Source organism: Camelus dromedarius, chromosome 5 (genome assembly GCF_036321535.1).
Source record: "Camelus dromedarius isolate mCamDro1 chromosome 5, mCamDro1.pat, whole genome shotgun sequence".
Classification (NCBI taxonomy): Eukaryota; Metazoa; Chordata; class Mammalia; order Artiodactyla; family Camelidae; genus Camelus; species Camelus dromedarius.
Window position 1 is genome coordinate 13,579,654 of NC_087440.1, and position 25,622 is coordinate 13,605,275.

General features: G+C 37.6%; 1 protein-coding gene across 4 annotated transcripts in view; it reads left to right on the plus strand.

Annotated features, from left to right (window-relative positions):
* Positions 1–25,622, plus strand: part of MYO5A (myosin VA) — a 173,804-nt gene that overhangs the window by 69,289 nt on the left and 78,893 nt on the right. For all 4 annotated transcript variants that reach the window (XM_031453033.2, XM_031453036.2, XM_031453037.2 and 1 more), the window contains exons 5-13: positions 2,615–2,771; positions 7,119–7,262; positions 9,479–9,560; positions 10,178–10,285; positions 11,961–12,067; positions 17,337–17,602; positions 18,227–18,308; positions 22,170–22,310; positions 24,107–24,232. In XM_031453033.2, coding sequence (XP_031308893.1) covers positions 2,615–2,771; positions 7,119–7,262; positions 9,479–9,560; positions 10,178–10,285; positions 11,961–12,067; positions 17,337–17,602; positions 18,227–18,308; positions 22,170–22,310; positions 24,107–24,232 — 1,213 coding nt within the window. The remainder of the gene's footprint in view (positions 1–2,614; positions 2,772–7,118; positions 7,263–9,478; positions 9,561–10,177; positions 10,286–11,960; positions 12,068–17,336; positions 17,603–18,226; positions 18,309–22,169; positions 22,311–24,106; positions 24,233–25,622) is intronic.

Genomic DNA, 25,622 nt, shown 5'->3' on the forward strand with positions numbered 1-25,622 from the left:
GTTATTCAGTCTTAAAGATGAAGAAACTGTGACCCAGAGAGGTCGTGCAATTGCTCAAAGTCATGAAGCTGGTAAATGACAGATCTAAGACCAGAGTCTGATTCAGAAAGATTTATATAATGGAAAAGTGGTATATATTGGAATGCTCCTAGTAGAGCGTTCCTAGTAGCTTGGGAGAAAAAGGAAAACATCTGCCAAAAAGTTGGGGAAATGTAATAATAAATAATAAAGTCCTTAAAAATTATTGGTTGTATGGATCCAGGATCCTAAATTCTGGAAAAGAAAATGTATCTGATATGTGCTTGACATCAATGTATCTATGTGTGTATTTGTACTACTCTGTGTGATTCATTTGAATAATCCTCAACTTTATTTCCTTTAATATTTCTCTTCTTCCCCATGACATAGGAAAGGGCTATTACATATGAATTTTTAGATTTTTTTGATATAACATTTTGTCACAAGACTTGAAATACTATTTCAAAGGCAGTACAGTTTAGGATAGCAGTTCCCACTAATATTTCCTTATCATCAGACTATTGGAAGCCTCTTCATCTTGTGTATTATTGGAAGGAATGCTGGGAGAATTTTGTCAAGTTAGCTATCCTACTGGGTGTAGTGACAGAACTGATCATGCAGGAATTAGGGAAAGATCATTTTTCTAATCAAATTTTAGAAGGGAGTCTGAAGACTGCTGATACTGTCCCTTGATTCATGTATCAAGAAAGATCCGTTCTGAGAAATTTTAAATGACTTGAAAGAAGGGCATTGGCACCACAATGAGAACCATTTTTTAAAAGAGTGATTTATCTTGAAATCAGGCATGAATGAACAGAGGCAATGGGAATATCCACCTGAGCCTAGAAATTCAAACAAAAAGGGAATGAGATGGTGAGTATGAGGTTCAAGGATATTTTATAAAAATGAGGATTACATGAAGGCTGTTACTATAAGAATTAAACATTCCTTAGTGTGTCACCTGGATCCTCCTGATTTTCCCCACAGTATCACAATATGGGAGTCAGAGCATTGGAATAGGCTGCTGCACGGCCCTGGTAGTGTGATGTGAATATAGCTAGTCAAGCCTGAATTGGATACTCCCATTGTATTTTTCAAGGCTTGTAAAATAATGCAGTGACCACCCACTTTCTCAATTAAAAAAAAAAAACCTTTACCTTAGAAAAATCTCTACTTTGGAAATATACTGCCAAGTACTTTTCAATCGCTTTGGTGTCTATGTCTCTTAAACCTGTCTGCCTCTCTCAGTCATGAGCACCACAGTCTTTATTTAGACTTTCATAACTTTTCATCTGGACCTCCTGCCACCCATATCCACATTGCTGCCAGAGTGATTTTACTAATTGGATTGTTTATTTTCTGTTCAGGCGCATTCAGTGACCTTTAGGTAAACTTCGAATTCCCTAATATCTCATGTAAGGTCTTTATAATCCAGTTCTTGCTAACCTCTGCAAACTTACCTTTCATTACTCCATGTTCTAGCCAAACTAAAATATCTGATCTTTCCCGACTTCTCTTGCATCTGAGCCTTCATTTATGTTATCTCCTTTCCCTGGATTGTTTCTTCCCTAACTTCCTCATCCCTTGCTTGCTTTCTCCTACTCATTGTTCTGGACTTTGCTGAAGTATCATCTCCAGGGAGCCTTCCCTGATCACCTGTTCCTCCTCTCATTGCCCCATCACCTGTATTGTAATCTTGAATTATTAGTGTGTCTTTTCTATTGGACCATCAACTCCTTGAGGATGCTGATCATGGCTTTATAAACTTGTATCCCTAGTATTTAGCACAATGTTTGGCATGTAGTAGGTGTTGGCTAAATATTTGTTGGATAAGTAAATCTCTTTTAAAAGATAAACAGATCATCTTCTATCATGAAATAACCTTCTCATCTTTTGTCCTTATTGGATAGTTCCACTAAAAACCTTTGAAGTTATGAGTCTCTGTAAATTAAGAGCACAAATGATACTACCTTTATGTACTAATTCCATTAATTTGGTGGATTCAAGCTGACTGCTGGTTTCATCTCAGAAAGTGGGTTTCCTGCCTCTGTCCCAGTGGAAACCATAGCCATGGCAGATTTATTCCTAGGCTACGTTGCTCATTGAAGTTCTGTTTCCTTATAATCAATACACATTTATTTAGCATTTGTGATGTGTCAGACCCTGGACTAGGTGCTGGATATTAATAATACAGTGACATAGGTCCTTATCCTCAAAAAAATCATGGTCTTAAGAGCAAGTTCATCATTTAGAGTTTTGAGTCATTGTGTGAATGAATGAAAGCTGTAATAGCTGATAGTCTTTGAGTTATGATTGAATGAATCAGCCAACAAATTAACCATTTTTTCCTCAGGTAATGAGGATACTTTTATAGGAGCTAGAGTTTGTGGGAGACACTGCTTTATGGACTATTACCTAGTAGGCAATTTGTAATTTTAATTGAGTAGTATTTTCATATCATTCATAGGTTCCTTCTAACATTTTTGTATGTGTGAACCAGCAGAAACTCACCATGGCTCATTGATGAGAACCCAGAGAAAATAATGTAATCACATTCAGAAATGGACAGCACTGTCAGTTACTCTTTGTTTTACAGAGATGAACGAAATCAGTCCATCATTGTAAGTGGAGAGTCTGGGGCAGGAAAAACAGTCTCAGCTAAGTATGCCATGCGATACTTTGCAACAGTGAGTGGTTCTGCCAGTGAAGCCAATGTTGAGGAAAAGGTGTTGGCCTCCAACCCCATCATGGAGGTAAGACAGCAGCAGCCTTACTGTATTCTCTTATTAAGAAACATGCTCAAAAAAATGGATTGATACAGCATACATTAGAACATTTGGCATCTCTCAACCACTAAGAGTAAGAAAATACCTTTCCGGGTATTAGTCAGACATCTAGGAAAAGTAAAAATTTAGTAAGCTAGACATTTTGTTTAAAAATCCATCTATATAGGAGTCTACTTTATTCCATAATCCTGCATATTTAAGCTCCATTGAATTATTGCCTCCAACTAGCTGGCAATGGCACTTTATTTTCTACAGTTTTTTTCCCTCCAGTTGACTCCTATCTCTTGCTCCTTGTACTGAAGTATAAGCTACTCATTTTCCTCCCAATCCTAAGCTCTTATTTAAGCTCCTTCCAAAACATTGGATTCACTATGCTCAAGCATGAATGAGTTTCATTATTCCTCTGCCTGCATTTCATTTTCTGTACTTAGTCCAAGCTGTATAGCTATAAGGTTTGTTTTTTTTTCCAAGTTAGGAACTATAGACTTAAATCATGATCTTTTAAATATTTTCCTTCTTGTTTCTGATGAGCACATCACACAACTTTAGGTTAGAAAAAGAAACTGAGTAACTAAAAATCCTTGAAAAAGGAAGAGCTATGAAAGAATGTCCTTCAAAAGTAGACTATCTATACAAATGCTTATGCCAAAGAAAATAGACCTTTTTGTGTGAGAATTTGAGTATTTTAGGATTTGTAACTAGAGAATTATTTGTCAATTAATATAATTTTAAGAAAGTTACATTTTTGTAAGTAGTCCAATTAATTGGAGAAAATAAGTCTCATTCAATGGAGAGAAAGTAGTTTGGAGATGTGGAAACAAACCTTTCTTACTACTCAGCATTTTTTATCCTGTTCTTCCTTTGTCAAGCCTTGTTTGTCACCCAAACACAGATGGCGCTTAGAACTGGCCTGGTGCACCTGTGGTACAAGTGGTTTTTGCACTAATCAGCCCGGAGGTAATTGTGCCTGGAGTGCAGTGCTGTGTGACACTTTAGAACAGAACACTGTGACCCCTTACCTACAGGGCTGCCCTTTAGAGCAGCAGGACTTCTATTCTTGGGACTGAGAGAATAAGATGTGCCGGGGAAGTTAAGAGGCCTCCTGGGCTGGGTGAGCTATGGAAAGAGAACTGGAAACGTTTTCTGAAATAGCACAGACACAAGAAAACAGACCTTTATGCCGAAAGAGAGTAGTAAAGATTTTGAGAAAATACTAAGATTTTGAAAGAATTTAAGCTACAGGTATAGTGGTGGACGCCACTCGTGTTACTAGTGGGAAGATACTGTCTGTATAGCCAGCTTTTTGTTTTGGTTTAGAAAGCAACAAGGCTTTGCTTTCTACCATTATTTTGAGTGTTTTGATCATAACAACAAATTCTTGGTATTTGGTGGTAGTTAAACCGTTCTTAGTCCCTAATGTTATAAGATCCCAAAGTCGTGATTTTGATGGCATCGGAGAATCCCGTCTCTTCTAGCCCTGACCATGTAATAAGTCTGGAATGAAGCATCTAGAATATGTCAAGTTGAATGAACTATTTTACAGCCTTGCTATATTCTCTTTCAAAAAATAACTACACTTTTGTCTACAACACAGATTTGTGTTAGTAGGAGTGATATTAAAGATTTGGGATGGTTACAGATACTACTTTTTAATATGCAGTTATAAGGAATTTACTGTTTGCTAGCGTGAACCAAAAAAAGATAAAGTCATCAGTTAGACTTAGCTACTTCCTTCTATATTATTGTTTAGTTTCTCTGTGGGAGTTTGGATTAAGAAAATTTGATAAAGAGAGAACTAATTTTCAAAACTACAAATGAGGGCATCCCAGTTTGAAAGATTAAAATGGAATATAGGGCTAAAGAATGGTGACAAAGGGTTTATAGTTACAGGCAGAAAATACAGATAAAACTGTTGAATATGTGACCTAGAAAATTTGTTGCTTTTAAACTTGCCTCGAGATTATGTCCCTGTATCAGAGCCCTTTACTGTGATGTCAGAAAAGGCGTGTCTGGGTCTCCAATGATCATGAGTACCCCACACTCTAATATCACAGCCCAGTGGCTAATGGGGTTTGCACATTATCCTTTAGAAAGCAAGCTCCTCATCCTCTGCATAGGCTCCTTTCGCAAAATACGAGTGATGTAGAGAGAAATAAATGGTTCTTTTTTGCTCAATTTTATGAAATTTTCTTTTTCACCCTTTTTTCTCTAGAAATTATTATCCTAAGATGGGGACGGGGAAGATTTGGGGGGCACACTGGGTCTTAGTAGTTCTTGCTCATCTTCAGTAACTGTAGTTGAAGATTTTAATCTTCATTTAGTAAAGAAGAAATCACTCAACAATTCATTGAAATCAGTAGTAAAAACAAGACACAAAACTGCTTTCCTTAAGCAATTTCTTGCTGATTGGGGTGAAAACAGCATTAGCGAGGCTCTTGTAAATCTAGTACTTACGAGGCAGAGGCCGCGATTAGAGGGAACGGACAAAAGGGACTGTTCATACACATAACCTTCTTCCCAGACCAGGTCAGAGGCTTAGAATCATAGTCTTATTTTGGAAAAGGACCCCAGAGCTCATCTGTTCTAGTCCTTTTACACTTGGGGACACTAACGCTTCTCAGAGGGTTAAATGACGACAGGGTGGTGGTAGGGCCTGGCCCGACACCCAGATCTTCAGACTTCTGCTTCATTTACTCTTTCTGCCATTCTGTGCTCTGTGTTTATATACTTTATACTCAAAGACAAAGGGGTCTGTTTCAACCCTGGCCTACCCGCTGCTGCTTCTCACAAGGCGTGGTATTGTTTCGGCAGGTTGACCACTCTGACCCCCACTCTGAGTCGATGGTGGGGGGTGACATGTGGAGGCTGGGTTGAGTCAGGGAGGGAGGAGAAGCTGTGCACCACCCTCCCCAGCTTGCTCAGGACAGGGCCTGGTGAGCACTCGGTAGCTTCCTGCTGTCACCGCTGCTACATGTGACCCTTCATCTGCTCTTTGACACGACAGATTTTGCGGAAAGAAAATTTTGCATGTATCACTAATTTCATTTTCTGAACAGAATAAAAATAATGGGACTATATGGAGACTTTTTGTTGTGCTTTTTGTAATATTAAGTGGGAGGATATCTGAGTAAATGTATTGTTAAATTATCCAGGGCTGCATTAAATCCCTCTGTTATTTGGCTGGGAAGATAGCTTCCAGCCATTTTTTCCATCTACACTGTTAATCTGAAATTTAGCAGTGTTCTCACTGCCAAAACGAAATAGGACATCACCTGCCTTGTACTGCAGAGAGTGAAAATATGTTTTCTTTTATTAATCAGAGAACCTAATGTGTTGACTTTTGTGGTTTTGTTACTACTGTTTTCATCACCTGTTTTGTGTTGCGTTTTTGACGCTCCAGAGATTTTTCATATCTTTCTCTCTCCTGTGGTTTCAGTATTCTAATCCTGATAGTCACAGGCTTTGCACAGTGAAAGATATTAATCTTATATGAAATTAAATTATATTTAATGTGTGCACTATGTGAGCACTTGCTTTTCTAGCTACAGCGTGTTTTTGCTTTGCCTTGAAAGAAAAATTTATAAAAGCATGTTACCTAAATCAGAAAGCAGTGCATATGCCACTTAAATTTTTAAGATTATATTAAGAAATTTAGCAAAAAGTTATATTCTCTGTTTTCTGTAGCAGATGTCTTGCAAGTTAGATACAACTATCAAAATCCAAAGCCAGATTTTACTGTGTCTGATTTCTGAAAGTGGCGTTGAATTGAGTGGATAATTACTAATACTCTGCTAATGATCAGTCTACTCACTGGGTCTTTGTTGTCATGGAATAAGATGATGGAAACTTTTGGCTAAAGAGACCCTGAACACCAGAGCATTTCCAGGAAAATATTCATTTGTCTTAACCAGTTTATTTACATGAAACAGACTAAGCTTTTCAATAAACCAAAACCCTAATAATTTAACTCAGGGCTTGTGCCTAAGCACCACCCAGGAACACCCATTCTCTTCCTTTGCTGAGATGGGTGAGTGCTTTCCATCACCACACATGGTGGGTGAGGACCTCCCAACCGCTGGGCTCAGGTCTGCTCTTTCTGAAAATAATTCCTGTGAGAATAACAAGGCAGATGAGGACTATTAGTATATACCTGGGTGGCTGTGCCTGCAGGGGCAAAAGTGGTTCTGTTCTTAAAAGAATCAGGTTTAGAGGGCTGTGTTCTACTTTCTTCTTTCTCTCCCTGAACAAACTCTGTAAATGTCATGGCATGAAATGCACTTCTAAAATCTTCTTTTTTCCCCTCTTGTTTCTTAGTCAATCGGAAATGCTAAAACAACCAGGAATGATAATAGCAGTCGTTTCGGAAAGTATATCGAGATTGGTTTTGACAAGAGGTATCGAATCATTGGTGCCAATATGAGAACTTACCTTTTAGAGAAGTCCAGAGTGGTGTTCCAGGTAAGCCGGGCATGCACACATATCCTTGTGTTAGGTCGCCGTCTAAGTCCAGAGCTCATGCTTGTTGGTACGCATTTCATCCCCAGATATTCTTGAGCATGTTATGACAGTATTACTGCAAACCACATCTGGACTGAAACGTGTGAAACAGCGCCTGTCAGAGGCAGGGGGATACCCATTAGCTTAATCATCTTTAGGACTGGGCACTGATTGATGTTTAATGAGGTTTTTGACTCTTTCCTCCAGAAAGAGTAGGAAAAGCTTAGTTAAGAAGAGGTGCTATTAGTTTAGTCCTGTCTGTCACGTTTCCCAGATGATAGGGAAGACATTGGCCTATGCTTCAGTGAGCTACAGTTTGAACTCAGTTCAGGGAAAAAAAAAATTATCCTGTCTTCTTTCGTTTTTCTTCTCCTCACTGAGTATGATATTGCATAGATAGGAAAATGAGATTTAAAAGGTCCTCACAACCCAGTTGTGAGCTACTGTCAAAGAATGTACTCAGATCTACATATCTGTGCAGGATTTGCTTTCACACTATACTCTTGCCCCTTTTAATTTGTAAGTGGGAGATATTACATATTATAACACTGGCAGGCATGCATTTACATAGTTACAGGTATACTAAGGAATGTGGAGACTTATCATTAGAAAACTCCCAGCATAGGGCTCCTGGTGACCCGCTACATGCTGGGTTCTGTAGTTCCTTGACTGAGTGCCACTGCATTGAGGTTCAAATAGCCCTGGCGCTGCCATGTAGCAGAGTCTTCAATTTCCACTGTGTAACAGAGCCTACAGTTTCCATTGCACAAGTCTGTTGGGGCTTTGAAAGTGTCTGGGATGTACTGAGAGTCATGAGTTTGGGCAGCCTAGAGCTACCCTGGCTTTGACTTTGGGGGTTGTGCCTGATTTGTGGCTGCCTAAATGTAATATTTGATTTTTACAGTGAAGTGAGAGCCACCCTCTTCCTTTGTGCTGGTATCTAGGTACACACAGAGCAATGTTACTGCACACACATGTACACTTGAATAGGTTTTTAAAAAAATGTTTAGTCTCCAGAAGAAAGAATGGGGGAAAATATATGTAGATCTAAGAGAAGACTGAGTCTGAATAGTACAGATTTGATTGAGAGGTAAATGGTTAAAGGTGAACTGGGTATGATGACCAGAGGCTAGTAGTGCTTAAGATGTTAAGATAAAACATTAAGGCCTACTCCTTACTGTCTTGCCTAGAAACAATGAAGCAATTTTAGCTGTTCCCCAGTCCCCGGGCTATATAATATTGAGGATGTTTGGGATGTCCAAGTGAGTCAGTCAGAGCATACCTGATATTGTCCTTCATGCACAAAGATGACCAAAGCTTTTCTGCAGATAACCCTACTTTTCCAGTTGTCTATGAACTGAATCACCTGATCTCTTACCTGATCATGCTTGTGATCATTGGTGTATTGTTAATTTATTTAGTGTTTTCTGTCCCTATAATAAACCTTGTTTACCAGACATCAGCCCCTGTTGGGCATCAAACCTGTCCTTGGCCTTCCTTGCACTATTCTTTAGTCAGCTGAATACACTGCAGAATTCAAGGGTATAATGATAGAGTATAAGGATTCAGTTTTGTATGCACAATATTATTACAATTGTATTTTTACGATATATATGTGGGAAAAGACTGTCAGAAAATACTAAAAAAAACTCAGGATTGTACATGATTTATTTTCTATTTTATAAAATGTTCTTATTGACTTTGAGTATATAAACTAAAATGATGTAGATGATATAGTACATTTATGGATTTCTTACAAACAACCGCAGTAGATGGTCCAATCTAAAATATGCCCAAAAGATTTTTTTTCAAAGTATTAGAAAGACCATGAATCTAAGAGGTACTGTGAGAAAACATTGCATAATGGAAAAAAAATTGGTTTTAGCTTTCCCCAGAGGCACTGATCTCTTATAACAATTCCATATAGCAAGCTGTTCACTAGTTTGAAAAGCATTCCCATCAGATATTTTATGTTGAATGTAACCAACAGATACACACTCACACGTATGCACATAGCTAATAAATCATAAGGTTTAATAATTGTGGATATGTATTAGGAAATTTGGGAAAGGACAATTTATTTCACCAGCTGAAATAAATATTAAAATTTTACTTTATGATTGAATTTTGAGTTTTAGATTAAAATGCTATAACTGAAAAGTCTTCTTCCTTCAAAGGCAGAAGAGGAGAGAAACTATCATATCTTCTACCAGCTTTGTGCCTCGGCAAAGTTACCTGAATTTAAAATGCTGCGATTAGGTATGAATATGGCATTAGATTTTTTTTTGTGCTGGTGTTGTTTTATAATAATTTCTGAGTTCATAAATTTACTTGTTAAAAAGGAGATTATCTCCCATTGGGATATTTATGGATGAAATGATAAAAGGTCTGCAGTTGACTTTAAGATAACTCACGGGACAGGGAAGGAGTGAGTGGCTGTATAAATGGAACAGGATTGGCCTTGAGTCGATGCTCATTTAAGATAAGTGATGAGTACGCAGGGGCTCTTTGTACTACTCTCTACACTTTTGTGTATGTTTGAAATTTGCCTTGATTAAAAGTAAAAAATTGAAGGGAGTTTATGTGGTATAACCCTATGAGGTTTCTGATGAAGGGAGTAAAGTGTTTGAAGACATTCTCCTAGCATGTAGGATGGAATCAGACCTTTAGGAAAAGACTAAGATAAATAAGCTACAAACACTTCACTCCATTATTTAATTTTGAGTTTTGTATTAAAATTGAAAACACAGGCAGTCAGACGCTAGACTGTGTACACTTGATTGTGTTGTTGCCGCCTCTGATTCTAAGTGGACATAAAGGTGGAAGTCAAAGCCTCTTCACAGACTGCTAATTGTTTTTATGTTCCTTAACTGCAGGAGATGCGAATAACTTTCATTATACAATGCAAGGTGGCAGCCCTGTGATTGAAGGAATTGACGATGCCAAGGAGATGACACAAACCAGGCAGGCCTGCACTTTACTAGGTAATGTAATCTTGAGCCCTTTGTTGGCATATCTTTGTATCAAGTGGTGAGAATTGTTGGGAGATTTAACATTCATTCTGAAATACATTTGGACAACATATGGGCACAAGGTTTCTTTTTGGGGTGATAGGAGCTGTACTAAAATTAGCTTATGGTAATGGTTGCACAGCTTTGTAAAATGGATGAATTCTGTGGTATACAAATTATTTCTCAATAAAGCTATTTAAAATATTCAGGGCATCAGGGGAGGTGGGACTGTTTGTTTAAATTTTTACAAAATCTGAAACCTAGAGCTAAATGAAATGGGTTCCTGTACAAAAACTCATGTTTTGTAGGGTTTTTTTTATTTTGGGTGTCTTCTTGTGGTCTGGAAATGTGGTTGACCTGGTTTGGTGACAAAGCAATGTATTACATGTAGTTTATTCTGTTGTTGAAATGGCTCAGATGTCACTGTCTTGTTTCTGGGTTTAAAAAAAAAATTGGATCTACATATAAATAAATTGACCTTTAGAAATGTGAAGTACAACTTTTAGTGCTGAATTATTTATTCAGAAGCCTCTGAATATGAAAAACTCTAAAGTCATATATTGGTATTTTAAGGAGCACTCTGAGGTGAGTTATTTTAATTTAAAAGCATTGCTTATCAGAGTGTGGTCTAGGACTGCTGTGGAGCTTGCAAAATTCTAAAATCTCAGACTCTATCTTGAACCTACCAAATCAGAATCTGCATTTTGACAAGTTCCATTGGTGATTCGTGTGCACATTATCATTTGGAAAACACTGCTTTACTACAAGGACTAACTCTGTAAATAGAAAATTACAAATTTGAAAAAAAAAGAAGACCCATAACACAGGAGATGGCAAAACATTTCTTATGAGATCAACTCTCAGTTATTCTGTATATGATTATATATTTGGGAATAATTTAACTATTTTTATTTGAATATAATTACATCTAATATTCTGGGAAAATCTTACCTTATTGAAAAATGAAGCCTGGTCTGATAGAACGCCAAGGGCTGCCAGCTTTCTCATCCCGCCTGATCCTTCAGGTCCTGCCCTAACGCTGCGTTTGGACACTCGCTCATCAGGCTGGGGTGCAACACCGGCCTGAACACTTCTAATTCTGGGGTCTCTTTGACTTACACTTGATCTGAAGTTAGAAAAAATAATTAAGTAATTTGTCTTAAAATAGCTTTATTGGGCTGCAGCTTGCATTTGGAGTAGAGATAAATAGAAAAGGCAATAATGTTAATAAAATACTTAAATCCAGTGTTTGACAATGATGACAATAATTGTTTAGCACTTACCATGTGTCACACAGTGTGTTAAGCTTACTATGTGCATTTTCTCATTTAATGTTCACAAACACCCTTTGAGATAGTCCCTACTATTCCTGCATTTCAAATGAGAAAACAGAAGGATAGAGGGTGAAGTTACCTGTGCAGGTGAGGTGGCAGGTCAGGAGCAGAGCCAATGTCTGTCTCAGTCCACAGCTCACACTCTCAGCCACAGTGCTAAACTGCATTATGTGTGAAATGTTAACTCTGACACGTTATAATGTGTACAACACTTGGCAATATTCAAGAGTTAAAAATGGGCTTAAAGTTGTCTGCTATAATTGTTCAGTTCCTGTTCTGAAATTAATCATTTGTTCACTTACTCTGTGTTTCAGGAATTAGTGAATCTTATCAGATGGGAATTTTCCGAATACTTGCTGGCATCCTTCACTTAGGCAATGTTGGATTTACATCTCGAGACTCAGACAGCTGCACAATACCTGTAAGCTCAGAACAAGCTTTTTAGTTTTGTTGATTCTTTATGGAAACAGTGCATTTGAAGTCACTCTATTAACTAACATTAATAATTATCAGAGAGAGAATTATCAGACACACTATCCAGAGTAGAATCTTGAATTGTAAATAAAGAAGTGTGGATTCAGATCTCTGGTGCACAGTGATTGTGTGTGTGTGTGTGTGTGTGTGTGTGTGTGTGTGTGTGTGAGTGAAGGAGGAGGAAAGAACTTGGATACATATCTGATCCGTATAAACAGAGACGGGAAATATTAGATATGAAAGTTGGATTGGTGAGTCTAGAGAGAGGGCTAGTTTGGCTCATGGCACACATACCAAGAATTGGTAACTCTATTTGTATCTTCAGCTATGGAAATAATAATATGATTTAAAAGTTCCTGAAGAAGCCGTTAGCAGTGGTTACTCCTGGGAAGAGGAGTTAGATGGCTTGGGAAGTAGGGTGATTCATGTATTCTTCTTTCTACACATAGTGATAACTGCACACTGAGAACTAAAACCCAGTTAATTTGTTTTAACTGTAACAAAACCTGACAGTCTCAGATTGTTCTCGTTGGGCATTTGTGACTTGTGATATTTTCTGGTCACCACCATCAAAGATAAGACACACGTACACATATATTTATTAGGTATTTTTAAACTTTTTTTAAAAAGGAAGAAGTTGTAATATATTTCTTTTCCATCCTGCTTCCTCAAGGATTATAATAGGAAGCAGTCTTGAGATTTATGTTTCACTCTTCAGACACCCAAGTTGATATTTGCAAATCTACATGTAGATTAATTCACGTGACTTAAATCTGGATAAATTAGACTTCAGTTTTGAAATATATGTGTCACGGTCTCTGCCTGGGTTCAATCCCAACTTTACTGTTTACTCACTCTGTGTTTTGGGGTGAGTTCCTTAGCTTCTCTGAACCTCGTTTTCCTCATCTACAAAATGAAAGAGGCTTTCTTTCCCAGCATTTTTGGACTGGTTGGTCTGATTGAGCTTCATGCTGGATAAATTATATTTTAAAGACTATTTAAAATAAATATGTAAGAACTTCTTAGAGGCCAAATACTAAGTGAAAACAGAAACTCAGAGAACAAAGCAGAACCCTGAAGCTGGGACTCACCTCAAGGGCATTTGCTGAACCCAGTGACCTTGAGCTTTGGTTTTCATAGCCAAGTAGGTGCAGAAGACAAAAGATAAAGCCTAGGACTCATATAAACAGAGGAACAAAAAGAAAAACTTCTGCCTAAAGCTGAGACCCTAAATGGGGAACTAGTAATAAACTTGCTCACTGCCTACTCCTAGAGTACGAGGAAAAGTTAATCTGGCTCAAGTCTCCATGCTAAGCGGAAGAGGAAAAAAATAGTTCCTTAAAAATTTATGACAATAACTGACCCCTCACACATACTTCCCAGCCTGATTTCATAGTTCCTGGATGGTCCCCAAAAGCTACACACAGGAAACTTAGCTTAAGTTGTTCCTGGGCTGGTGGTGCCCCGGCTGCCTGACAGAAGCAAATGCCATCTTCCTTGGAGGGTCCATCTTCAATCCAGGCCTCAACAGGGTCCCATAAGGAAAGTTACAAGAAGTATTGGCTCACAGTCAAAAATCTCAAATCCCATGATGAAACAACAGAAGAAGGAGCTAGGTGAAACAACAGAGTCAAAGCTGCCAAGAATGCTGAAAGAAATTAATAGCTGATTTGACACAACTGAGGAGGGAATTGATGAGCTGAAAGATAGAAGTGAAGAAATTATCCAAAGTGCAAGATGGGACCCAGAGATGGAGCACTTCACAATAGTTAAGAGAGATGAAGGGTGGAGTAATAAAATCTGGTTTTAATCTAATGAGAATTCCTAAGGGAGGGAAAAAGGAGAATGAAGCAGACGTGATGTTTGAAGAGATAATTACTAACAAATTTCAGAACTTCTGAAAATGACACTACACCACAGATTTGTAAAGTAAAAAAAAAAAAAAAAAAATCCCAGTTAGAATAAATAAAAAGAAATCCACCCTCAAGCACACCATGGTGCACACCACAGGCAGAGAGAAAAATCTCAAAACAAGCAGAGATAAGAGATACTACTCTTGGAAAAATAGCAACTAAACTGATAGCTCACTTCGCAGCTGCAGTAATAGGGGCCGGAAAACAGGGGGCTGTCTTCAGTGTTTGAGAGTAAATTACCATTAATTTAGAATTGTCTATTCAGTAAAAATGTCTTTCTAGAATGAGGGAAAAATAGAAGTGTTTTTCAAACAGACACTTGTGAGAATTTGTCACCCATAGGCTTTCACTAAAGGTAATATTAAAAGACATAGTTTAAGCAGAGGAAAAGTGATCCAAGGTTTGAGATCTAAAATTCGAGAAGAAATGGTGAATCAATAAACTAGCCAAGTATTGGGCAAATGTGGGTAAAATTTAATTAATTACAAAGGGAGAGGTAGTGGAGAAACCTGGCAGACATCCCCTTAACCAAGTGACCCCAGTTGCCAGGACCCATCATCATCCCGTGAATTCTGATGTGGTGTACTGAGGGGAGTGCTCATCGCTTTCCAGTATTCCTGCCAAAAGCACATGACCTGAATCTAGACGTGAGGCAATGAATGTCATACAGACCCAAACTGAAGGACATACTACTATTCTAAAATGTCAAGCTCGCCAAAAAAAAAAAAAAAAGTGGAGAGCTGTTCAAATTAAAGGAGATTAATGAAACAAGAAAACAAAATCTAATGTATAAACTTAGATTGGATCCTGGATCATAGAAATCTGTCCTCCCTCCTCCCCCCCACAGAGGACATTATTAGGTCAACTAGCAAAATTTGAATTAGATCTGCCAGTTTGATAATAGTGTTGTATCATTGCTAATTTCCTGATTTTATTCATTATACTATAGTTATATAAGATAATGTCTCTGGTTTTTAGGAAATGCACAGTGGAATATTTAGGACCAAAAGGGCATCATGTTTGCAGCGTGTTCTCAAACAGTTCTGAAAAAATATTATGTATGTGTATGTATGTGAAAGAGTGAGAGAGAAAGAGAATGAAACTAGCAAACTTTGTAAAATGTTAATATTTAGGGAATCTGGGTGAAGGGAATTCTTTATACTCTTTTTGCAACTTTTAATGTTGGTCTAAAATTAGTTCAAAATAAAAAATTTTTAAAAAATACAGTGAATCACCAGCTCCTCCTCCCTCCAAAAAAGAGAGAATTGAAGTGTTGGATAACAGAGCTTCTAGATTGGGATGGAGTGTTTTGAGTTAGTGTTATTTATTACACTAAGTTAACTAATGTAACTTAATATTTCTATTATAAAACAGAAACAGAAAGTAAACCTTTCAAATTAGTAGAGAGGAAATTGAACTGAAAAAAATAATCCAAATATAGCAAAAATGGGAGAGAAAAATTTAGAAAAGGTGGGAAAAATATAGCCACCAAATAAGGTAGAAATAAATAATTACAAATGGACCAATGTTTCGGTTGATATGGATTGTTAGATTGGATTTAGAATTCACATGTATACTGTTGAAAGAAGCATTGCTAAAACACAGAGGTACAGAAAGTTTGAAAATAAAAGGTTTAGAAAAGACACACTGTGGTACCTAGAAAAAAAAACTGGCAGAGCTATATTGATACCAGACAAGACAGACTTTGCAAAAGGCCAAAAGCAGCTCTGGAGATGGAGCACTATGTATTGATAGAGATCTTATTCACCAGGAAGATGTAACATTTCTAAATTTACATGTGCTTAATAATGTAGCCTCAAAATATATAAAGCAGAAATCAACGGGAACCACAAGGAAAAAAAGACAAATCTAGCACAGTGGGATATTACTGATTTCTCTCAATTATTGATAGGTAAAGAAGTCCAAAAATCAATGAAGTTTTAGAAAATTTGAAGAAGAATTAGCCGTGTTGATCTAGTAGAACAATATGGTAACAGCATTCAAGTAGAATGTTTAGAAAGTGCTGATCCACTTCTAAATGATGTCAAAATATTCATATATAAATGAATGAAATAAGTTGCTTATTTAATGGAGTTCATCTATGTTGTTGGCAATGGTGCTGATTTGTATCTGAAGTGATTATTTTGGAGGAGAGGAGATGAAAGAAGAAAAGAACTGCTTCAGTGGGAAGGGTCAGGGGATGAAGGTGCCAGATTCTAATGATAATTCTGACATAAATTGATCGTGTGATTTTTGACAAGCTATTTATTCTCTTGGATCTTATTTCCTCATTTGTCAGTTAAAGATGACAGTGTTCACCCTGCCTATGCTCCAGGAATGTTATCAGATTCAGTTGAAACATGTGAGTGAAGATGTTGAAAAATATAATGCATTAAATGGATTGAATTAAACAAGTATTCATTGAATTCATACTCATGCAAAGCCTATGGAAGACATTGTAGGGGATACAGTAATCCCTGCAGGTGATACAGGGAATGCTTAGATTAGAGATTCTAATCTAAGAAGTCACACAAATAACTATCAGGTTGTCTGTTTATAACCCTTCAGTGACCCTATCCCTGTGCCCAGCCCCCACTGCTCTCAGAGGAAAGACCAGCCATGGTGTAGCCTCTGGCTTCATCTCAGCTTCAGTACCTCACATTGGTGGCTCCCCCTGCCTCGCACCACAGGACTTTTATACCAGATGTCCCTTCAGCTTGGAAGACCCTTTCCTCCCCCTTTCACCAAGTTAACATCTTCTTTTCTTTCAGATCTCAGCTCCATTTCTCAAGGCAGCTGTCTCCTGCCTCCCTGAATAGGGCACACTCCTCTCACATGGAATCTTATTATAGTATCCTTTTCTTTTGTAGTAATTTTGCATTTTAGGGAGCAGTCATTTTGTTGATATCCATTTCCCTTAGTGACTAAGTTCTGGGAGGACCAGGACCGCATCTGTTTTTGTTTATTGACGTATAATAGGCACTCAGTAAGTATTTGTTGACAAGCTGACTCACTTTCTGACTGACTGAATGAATGTTCCTGAAGAAAGATCCAAACAAATACTGCAAAGAGACAAAGGAAGAGGTAATTTTTGAAATGAGCCATAGATGAGGTTGCATAATGCTGCCTAGTTGCTGGTTTGATGGATGATTGTGATTGTTACTGATCAGCTTCAAGTGATCTTGGCGTTTGTTATAACAAAGAAATTGCTGGGTTTTAACTGTGACCTCTTTTTGGATATTTTTTAGTAAGTTCTGACTTAATTGATCTGGTCCTAGGAAATAACCCATTCTCTTTTGGCAGCCCAAGCATGAACCTCTCAGCACCTTCTGTGACCTCATGGGTGTGGACTGTGAGGAGATGTGTCACTGGCTCTGCCATCGGAAGCTGGCTACTGCCACGGAGACGTACATCAAGCCCATCTCCAAGCTGCAGGCCACGAACGCCCGCGATGCCTTGGCCAAGCACATCTATGCCAAGCTCTTTAACTGGATTGTAGATCATGTCAATCAGGCCCTCCACTCTGCTGTCAAACAGCACTCTTTTATTGGCGTGCTGGACATTTATGGGTAAGTATATTTGGCTTAGTGGTCTGCCAGAGAGCATTTCTCTCTAGAGATTATCTCTAAGTGGGTATTTGCTTTTTTTTCCTACTGGTGAGAAGAAGGGAAAATTAGAGAGAATTTCTAAAAATCTAATTTCATTTGCTAGTTTCTCTTCTCTGGGTGCCTTTCTTTAACAGTTAAAACCCTTCCTGTACCTTTGTGCTTTATGATGCCTAATTTTTCATTATCTGGTTTAGTTTTTCCAAAGAACCTATGAAATTTCTATTCCCAGTTCCCTTCTATGTGTATGTAGACACTTGAATCTGTAAATTGACAAGAGCAATGACTTCATCATAATTCTGATTGTTCCCCACGTGGGAATGAATTAGCCCTCAAATACATGCTGTTAAACACTTCTGCATGCTGCAGCCTTTAAAAAATTTCTCTGCCACTTGACTCATGCCTATCTGCTGGGCACGTATTTCCTGTCACTGACTTACAAACCCTTATTTTCACTGATGTAGAAAGAAAGTTTCACAATGTTGAGAAATTTCCCCCACTTTTTCTTTCTAATGTGCACATTTTGTATATTTTTAAAAGCTGTTTGTTCCTTATTCTCCCCTTCCCATATTATTTTTGGTTTGACAGATTTGAAACATTTGAGATAAACAGTTTTGAACAGTTTTGCATAAATTATGCAAATGAAAAACTCCAGCAACAATTCAATATGGTAAGAATTTTCTTGCTTGAATAATATTCTGCCAAAAATTATTCTCTTGAATTCCTAGTCTATGTTTAAAGGCTGGTTCCTAAAATGAAGTTGTGAATTACAGTTATTATCTATGGTTTAAAATAGCTGAACTGCTGAGGAACTCATGATTAATAAGTAATGCAACCTTGAAAATGTTTATGGTCCAATGAGATTCAAGGCCATCCTTGGACTGCTGTCTGAGAATAGTGAAAATTTGGTTCAAATAAATTGAGAGAGAGAAGCAGAAAGTGTGTTAGGTAGTAACACAGAGCCTATGAAACTCAGCCCAGGGATATCCTTCAGTTGGTTGTTCCTGAGGCTAATTGTATGTAGAGTTATGACCACCTTAACTCTCACTTGCTGTATTAGCAAAATGTGAGAAAAAAAGGACATACTCTCTTTTCTACATGTATTTTACATATTCTATTTCACATATTCTTTTTTCAACAGTCTGAGACATTCACTGAGACAATGTCAATGGGACTATTTTTAGAGTGGCTTTTGTGGAGTAATAATATCAAATATCTTAGAGCATTATCCTGGTGTCAGAGGATTTGGAGATGCTTAAAAATGATTGTAACAGTGAACAGCATGGACCTGCAAGATGAATTGCTTGGGTTAGAATCCAACTCTGCATTGACTATCCAGGGGACCTTGGGCAAGTTAATTGACCTTGCTGGACCTTAGTCACCTCATCTATGTAATGGGGATAATAATAGTACCTGCTGCATGTAGTTATATGGATTAAGTGAGTTGGGATATGTAAAGTGCTCGCCACATGCCGGGCACAGTTCTAAGTGCAAGATTAAGGGTGGTTATTAGTGTTGATGAAAGAGGATATTAAAAATGAGTCACCCGTAAGAATTGGAAGATGGAAGAGAATAGAGCTGAAGGACAGGAAAGAACTCTTAATACCTTCATCTTACAAAGAGGGAGGTCAGATGGTATAGTCTACACTGATGAACAGAAAATAGAAGTTAAAGATGTTATTTTAAGTTACAAAGTTAATAAAAACCAAAAGAAGATCCAAAAATAGTAATAGTGGGAGCACAGAGGAAAAACATTAGAGATGGTATGTGTAAATTTAGCCTCATCTATCTTATCAAAAATCAATAGACAATGTTTCAAATGAATAAATAAAAAATAGCCAATAAGGTAAATATAAGAAGAAATAGTTAAGGTAGTTAAAAAATGGCCACTTCCAGGGAATGAGACTGGGGCTGGGGAGGGATCGGACAAAGAATTGTTCTTGTCATCATAAAACCTTTAAACTATTTGGTTTTCAAAACTATTGCATGTACTTTGATAAAAATTTGGGCCACCTTTATTTAGCAAGCTACTTATCACAGTGAAATAATGTTGAGGTGATCTTAAAACCTTAGGCTTATGACTGTTTCCACAAGAATATGACTGATAAATCTTGCATCTCTGCATAAGGAACATTAATAAAAACCTATCAGAGACTAAATTGAGCATTATATTTTCTCAAGGTTTTTTTGAGTTTCTTAATACCTTATTCAGTAGCACAGTCTTCTGTTCTTTCCTGGTGTATTTTGGCACAAGATGACTGGAAGTATAAGGGACCAACACCAGCCTCATTAGGGCCTGTCTAACTTGTCTATTTCTCAAGGACCTCATGTCTCTGCAATGTGTTTCTGACTTTCTTGTTTCTCTTTCCCTCTTTCTGTCTCTATCCATCTGTTTCTCCTTCTCTCTCTTCACTCTCTCTCTCTTTCACACACACACTCACACGCACACACCCATACTGCATCTTGGCTCCTCTTTGCGCAACTGCTCCACTCCCTCTTACTATCATATGGCATATTCTTTCTTTCTGTTCTGTATGTATTTTCTCAAAGTTTCTGCTTCCTCACTCACTTCAAACTTCCTATGAACCCAGCAGTGGTCGGAATGCTCCCATCCTCTTAACTTGCTTAGCTCCCATTCATCTTGACTTTTCAGCGTCAGCTTCTATTGTTAATTGCCTGTTTCTCAGTTCTTATACCTGAGAAAGAGAACGTGATTAACCCGGTTCATTTGTTCATCAGAGATCGCTGGCAGTTGACTAGCTGTGACTAGGAGTGTGGGGGATCACAATTAAGAATTTGGTTGTTTAGGGCTGCTCCCTCAGTAGAGGCTGTGGTTTCATGAGAAACCTGGTGATTGGCATGTTTAGTACTTGGAGTTGTTACCATATTGATCAAGGATCTCTTGCCATTTTGAACCTCATGCCCACATGTCTTTTTGACAATTGGGAATCAAAAATTTTTGAGGCCCCATGGATTTTTTCCAAACTAGACATAGAGACTTGTGTGAGAAACAAGCTCGAAAGTTTGGAGCAGTGTTTTTGTTGTCAATGTGGAGACTGCATATAAATTAATGAATTTTAAAAAGGGGTCATTATTTTGGAAAATATTGGTATCATCAGTCAGGGCATCCTGCTGACACATGGTGCCCTATTTGTCTTCTCATTACTCAGAAGAACAGAAGAAATTTGCTTTCTAATTAGCATGACATAAATATTCATACAGATACCCCCCCCCTTTTTTTTTAAACCAAAGCTTTTTGCAGCTGGTTAGACTATAAACCCTGCAAATGAGCCAACAGCAGCATTATAATAAGTGTAGAATAAAGTGGAAAATTTCCAGGTGTGTGAGGAGAGTGAGTACCAGAAATCTTGGTGGCCCTAAGTTTCACGGAGTTTTGGGTCCTGGAAAATGTGTGTTGGCTGGTAATAGCCACAGAGGGCTAGTCTTCCTAGAAAAGTAGCAAGATGTGTGAGAGAACCAAGGGAGACAAAGGAGACAAGAAAGGAAAGCAGAAGCCCTCAGGAATGAGTAGAGATTATTAGCATCTTCAGAGACCACAGTTTGTGGGTTGGCTGCATTGGCTGGACGTCCTGAGCAGTGGTTGGATTGCCCTTCCCACCTGGACCAACTTAACCACCTTTCACTGCAGAACTCAGACCACAAGCCCTTCCTCAAGGAAGCCTTCTCTCACCACCCTGTATCCATACTGAATGAGGACTCTTGCTCTCATAGCTCACCACTGTTTTCTTCTGTAACATTATTACAGTTTATAATTATATTTCTTGTGATTGTTTGATTTCTGTCTGTTTCCCCCACTAGTCTTTAAACTCCACGAGGGCAGAGCCCATGTCTGATTTGTTAATGGTTTGCAGTGACTGGCATGTAGTAAACAGTCAACACATATTTTTGCTTAGTTGAGTGAATGGATAAGAAGCAGTGGCTGAAGCATTTAGCAGAATTAGCAATGGATTGGTAGTGGATGCAGCTGCTTGCAGAATTGGGTGTAGAATCCAGAAAAGTGAGCAGTAGATTCCCTGACTATAGATGATAATCAAGACAGACACAAAAGACTGACAGTTATCTAATTCTGAGACACATGGTTCAGTAGTCTGGGGGGTATCCTCTCTGCATAGCTGTTAAGGCCAGCTAAGGCATTTATGTGCGCATGTGGTTAGCAACAGGGTAATAATTTAAGAGGCCAAAAGGTATATAATGCAGTTTGGGATATACATATCAAAAAATCGAAAAGACTGCCACAATTATCAGCTATTTAAACATTCACATACCTAGATTTTCTTGTTTACCAAGAATCCTATATAGCTGAGGTTTTACTTGTGTGGTTTTTATTTGCTTTCTTATATTGTTCTTTGTGTATAAATCATGTTTCTCCCACGAGGTTGTTGCTAGAAGCCACAGACTATCTCAAATTATGTTGGTATTCTCTTAAGAGTCTTTTATAATGTTATTTCTTGACTAACATTATTTATGACAATGATCCAGTAATGTCAGTTTTTTTTCTTTTCCATTTCAGCATGTCTTCAAATTAGAACAAGAGGAATATATGAAGGAACAAATTCCATGGACACTCATAGATTTTTATGATAATCAGCCTTGCATTAATCTTATAGAATCTAAACTGGGCATTCTAGATTTGCTGGATGAGGAATGCAAGGCAAGTATGATTTTCTGATGTACTTAGTGTATCAAAATTTATATAGCGAGGTCAGAAGGTAAGTGAGTTTAAGCAGAGATTCATTAGTATCCCATGAGGTGCCATGGTGGCACCAAATGGGGGTCACCTTAACTTGCCTTCTGAAGTCTCACTAGACCCAAAGGGTTCTAAATATAATTGAAACTAGGAGAATCTCCCTTCTCTTTTCAGCTGATTCTAAGTTTTGTGAAAAATTGACATTAGATACAATTGCTATCAATTTTAGCCACTTTTGTGTACCTTTGGTACTTTTTGTTTGGTGGTATGATATAGTTAAAGAAGTGCAATAAATTGTACAAAAGACCTTTTGAATAATAGTTCTAAATATCCACAACTTTTAAATCAAATAGTTATTCTTTATTACTGATATATATGTTTGGGAGGAGTTTTAGCTTTAAGATGCAGCATGTGGGAAAAATATTGGATCCTCAACTATCCTACTGAGTGATCTTAGACAAACAACCTATCCCCTCTCTTAATTTCTCTTTAGTTTATATGCCGTAGCTTACTAACCATAGTTTGATCCTCCTAAGCATCCAGATTTCCTACAACGTTAAGAATACAGAACTGTATGTTTTCACTTACATGTAGAATTTAAAAAAAAAAAAATGAATGAATATAACAAAACAAGACAGCCTCACAGATATAGAGATTACCATTGGGGATATGGTTGTGGGGAGGGGCAGGATAGGGAAAGGGGGATTAAGAGGAACAAACTACTAGGTATAAAATAAGTAAGAAACAAGGACATCTTGTACAGCACAGGGAATATAGCCAAGCTTTTATAATAACTTTACATGGAGCATAATTTATAAAAATATTGAATCATTATGTTGTACTGAAACTAAATACTATTGTACGTCAGCTATATTTCAATTAAAAAAAAGAATGCATGTAATGAAAAGGTGTTCAGCCTCCTTGAAATTAAATAAAATGCAAATCAAAACAAAAATGGGATGCTGCTTTTTATCTATCAGGGACTAAATTTGATAATATCTTTGATTTGATAATACTAAATGGATATTTATTACGTGTATACTCTTGATGAAGAGCGTGAGGTTGTACAACACATTTTAGAGGAAATTTGACAATATTTATCAATATTTTAAATCCACATACCTTTTGACCCAGCAGTTCCATTATGAATATACTTGAAAAAGTATCCAAGATATATATGTAAAAGAAGTCATTGTGGCAGTTTTCATGAAGTTGACAAAAGAATCAGTAACCACCTAATGGCCATAAATACAAGAATGCTATTTATTATTAAGAAGAGAAAATGCTAAGAATTTATAGAATGATCCTATTTTGTCCGTGCCTTTAAAGACAGAAAGATAAAGAAGTTGGTGAAAATGGAGAGGAGACTGTTCTTTCTGAAGTATATAAAATAGTTCACTATGTGCAAATGTTACCTTTATTTAACAAATATTAAAAAATACATGATAGTCATGATATTTCATCTTTCATTTGTGAGGCTTTTGTTGTTTTAAAAGCGTATCAAATATTTATTTGATGAACCCTGGTAAAGGCAGATTGAGTTGCCCAAAGATTGAGCTGAGTCGCCCATGGTAAGGTCTCAGTCATTGGTTTTCATCAGTCACTGCAGCCTCTAAGGGAGAATGTGGAAGGAACGAGTCCCTAAATTGAATGTAGAAGTTGTTAGGCAAAGTCAAAAACTGGTCTCTTGGCTGATGCGTTAGAAGAGTCTCATAACAATATTCACTTTGTTATCTTTCTTTTTTTTCCCCTGAATGTAGATGCCTAAAGGTACAGATGACACTTGGGCCCAGAAATTGTACAACACGCATTTGAATAAATGTGCGCTCTTTGAGAAGCCCCGTCTATCAAACAAAGCTTTCATCATCCAGCATTTTGCTGACAAAGTAAGGAAGCTTTATCATCTTTTTTCTTTTTGACTACTTAAGTTCAAACAGGAAAAAATCAATAGTCAAGAGATAGCATTTTTCTTTGCTGAGCTTGCAGTCTTCAGGGCTTTATAGAAGAAGTAAGCTTAAGTGTTGACTTGTTGGTTTTTTCTTCCTTTAACCTAAATGGGATTATATTATGAAATAAATATGGGTCTACAGTCTTCAATCTATAATTCTGAAATCCAAGAAACTCCAAAAACCATAAGTATTTTCATAATTCACTTAGTGGCTAAACCTGATTACTGACCTGAGGTTATTTATAGTCTGAGGTTATTTATAGTCTTTATTTATCTCAATTAGGCTAAATATTTACATATTTCAATGTAGAAATGTTAATATGTTTGATTACAGATTGCTGCCTCTCTGCTAAAAAATTCTGAGTTCTAAAGCATAGCTGGGGGAGGGTATAGCTCAGTGGTAGAGTGTGTGCTTAGCATGCTTGAGGTCCTGAGTTCAATCCCCAGTACCTCCATTAAAATGAATAAATAAATAAACCTAATTACCCCCCCAACCCCCAAAATAACAAAGCATAGCTGACCCCAAGGATTTCAGAATAGAGATTGCGGACTTGTGTCACCCTTTGTGATTGATTCAGTGGGTCCCTACTAACAAGGTATACAGACTTGCTGCTTCACAAGTCCTGCAGTTGACTCAGAAGTCCAGAGCCATGGCACTAGTTTATGTTTCAGTGAATATATATGTGGGGCAGCCTTTAGGGTAAGCTTCCTGTGGTGTCCTTTAGGAATTAGGGTTTTCTGAGTCTGTTCTACTCCTACTAAAGACCTTGGAATGGCTTTAGGGCCACCTAAGGGCTTTGTGGTATAGGCTGGGGACCTCTAGAGTGTTAGGTGATTGAAGTCACTGGAGTTTTGGAAGCAGGGAGAGTCCGTTCACGAGTAGACCCCCTTACCAAGTCATATGATATTTACCCAGCTCCACTCCATCCCTTGTCGCCTCTTCAACCTTCTGTCAGATAACCACTTGTTCCTTCTGATCCTCTCTCCCACTGTAACCTCTTCTATCCCGAGAGGAGACTTACCCATGCCGGATGATGAGTTAGGTTAGGAGATTCAGTAGGTCAGCCTTGGAGGAGCTCTCTTTGGCCAGTGTGGAAGAAGAGAACAACTTCTTATGAGTCTGCTCACCCATGAACTAGAAGGACCTTCTAGCTCATGGTTAATCAGCACTACTGCTGTTCCCTAGGAAAAGCAACATTTAGAGTTTTAGTTTAGAGTTAACACACTTCTTACCAAGAGTAGTAGTAGTTTCTTAGAATAAAACTGATGATAACATTTTGCTGAGAGCCCACTGTATAGCCTGAGCCCAATAAATATTTTTGATGTTG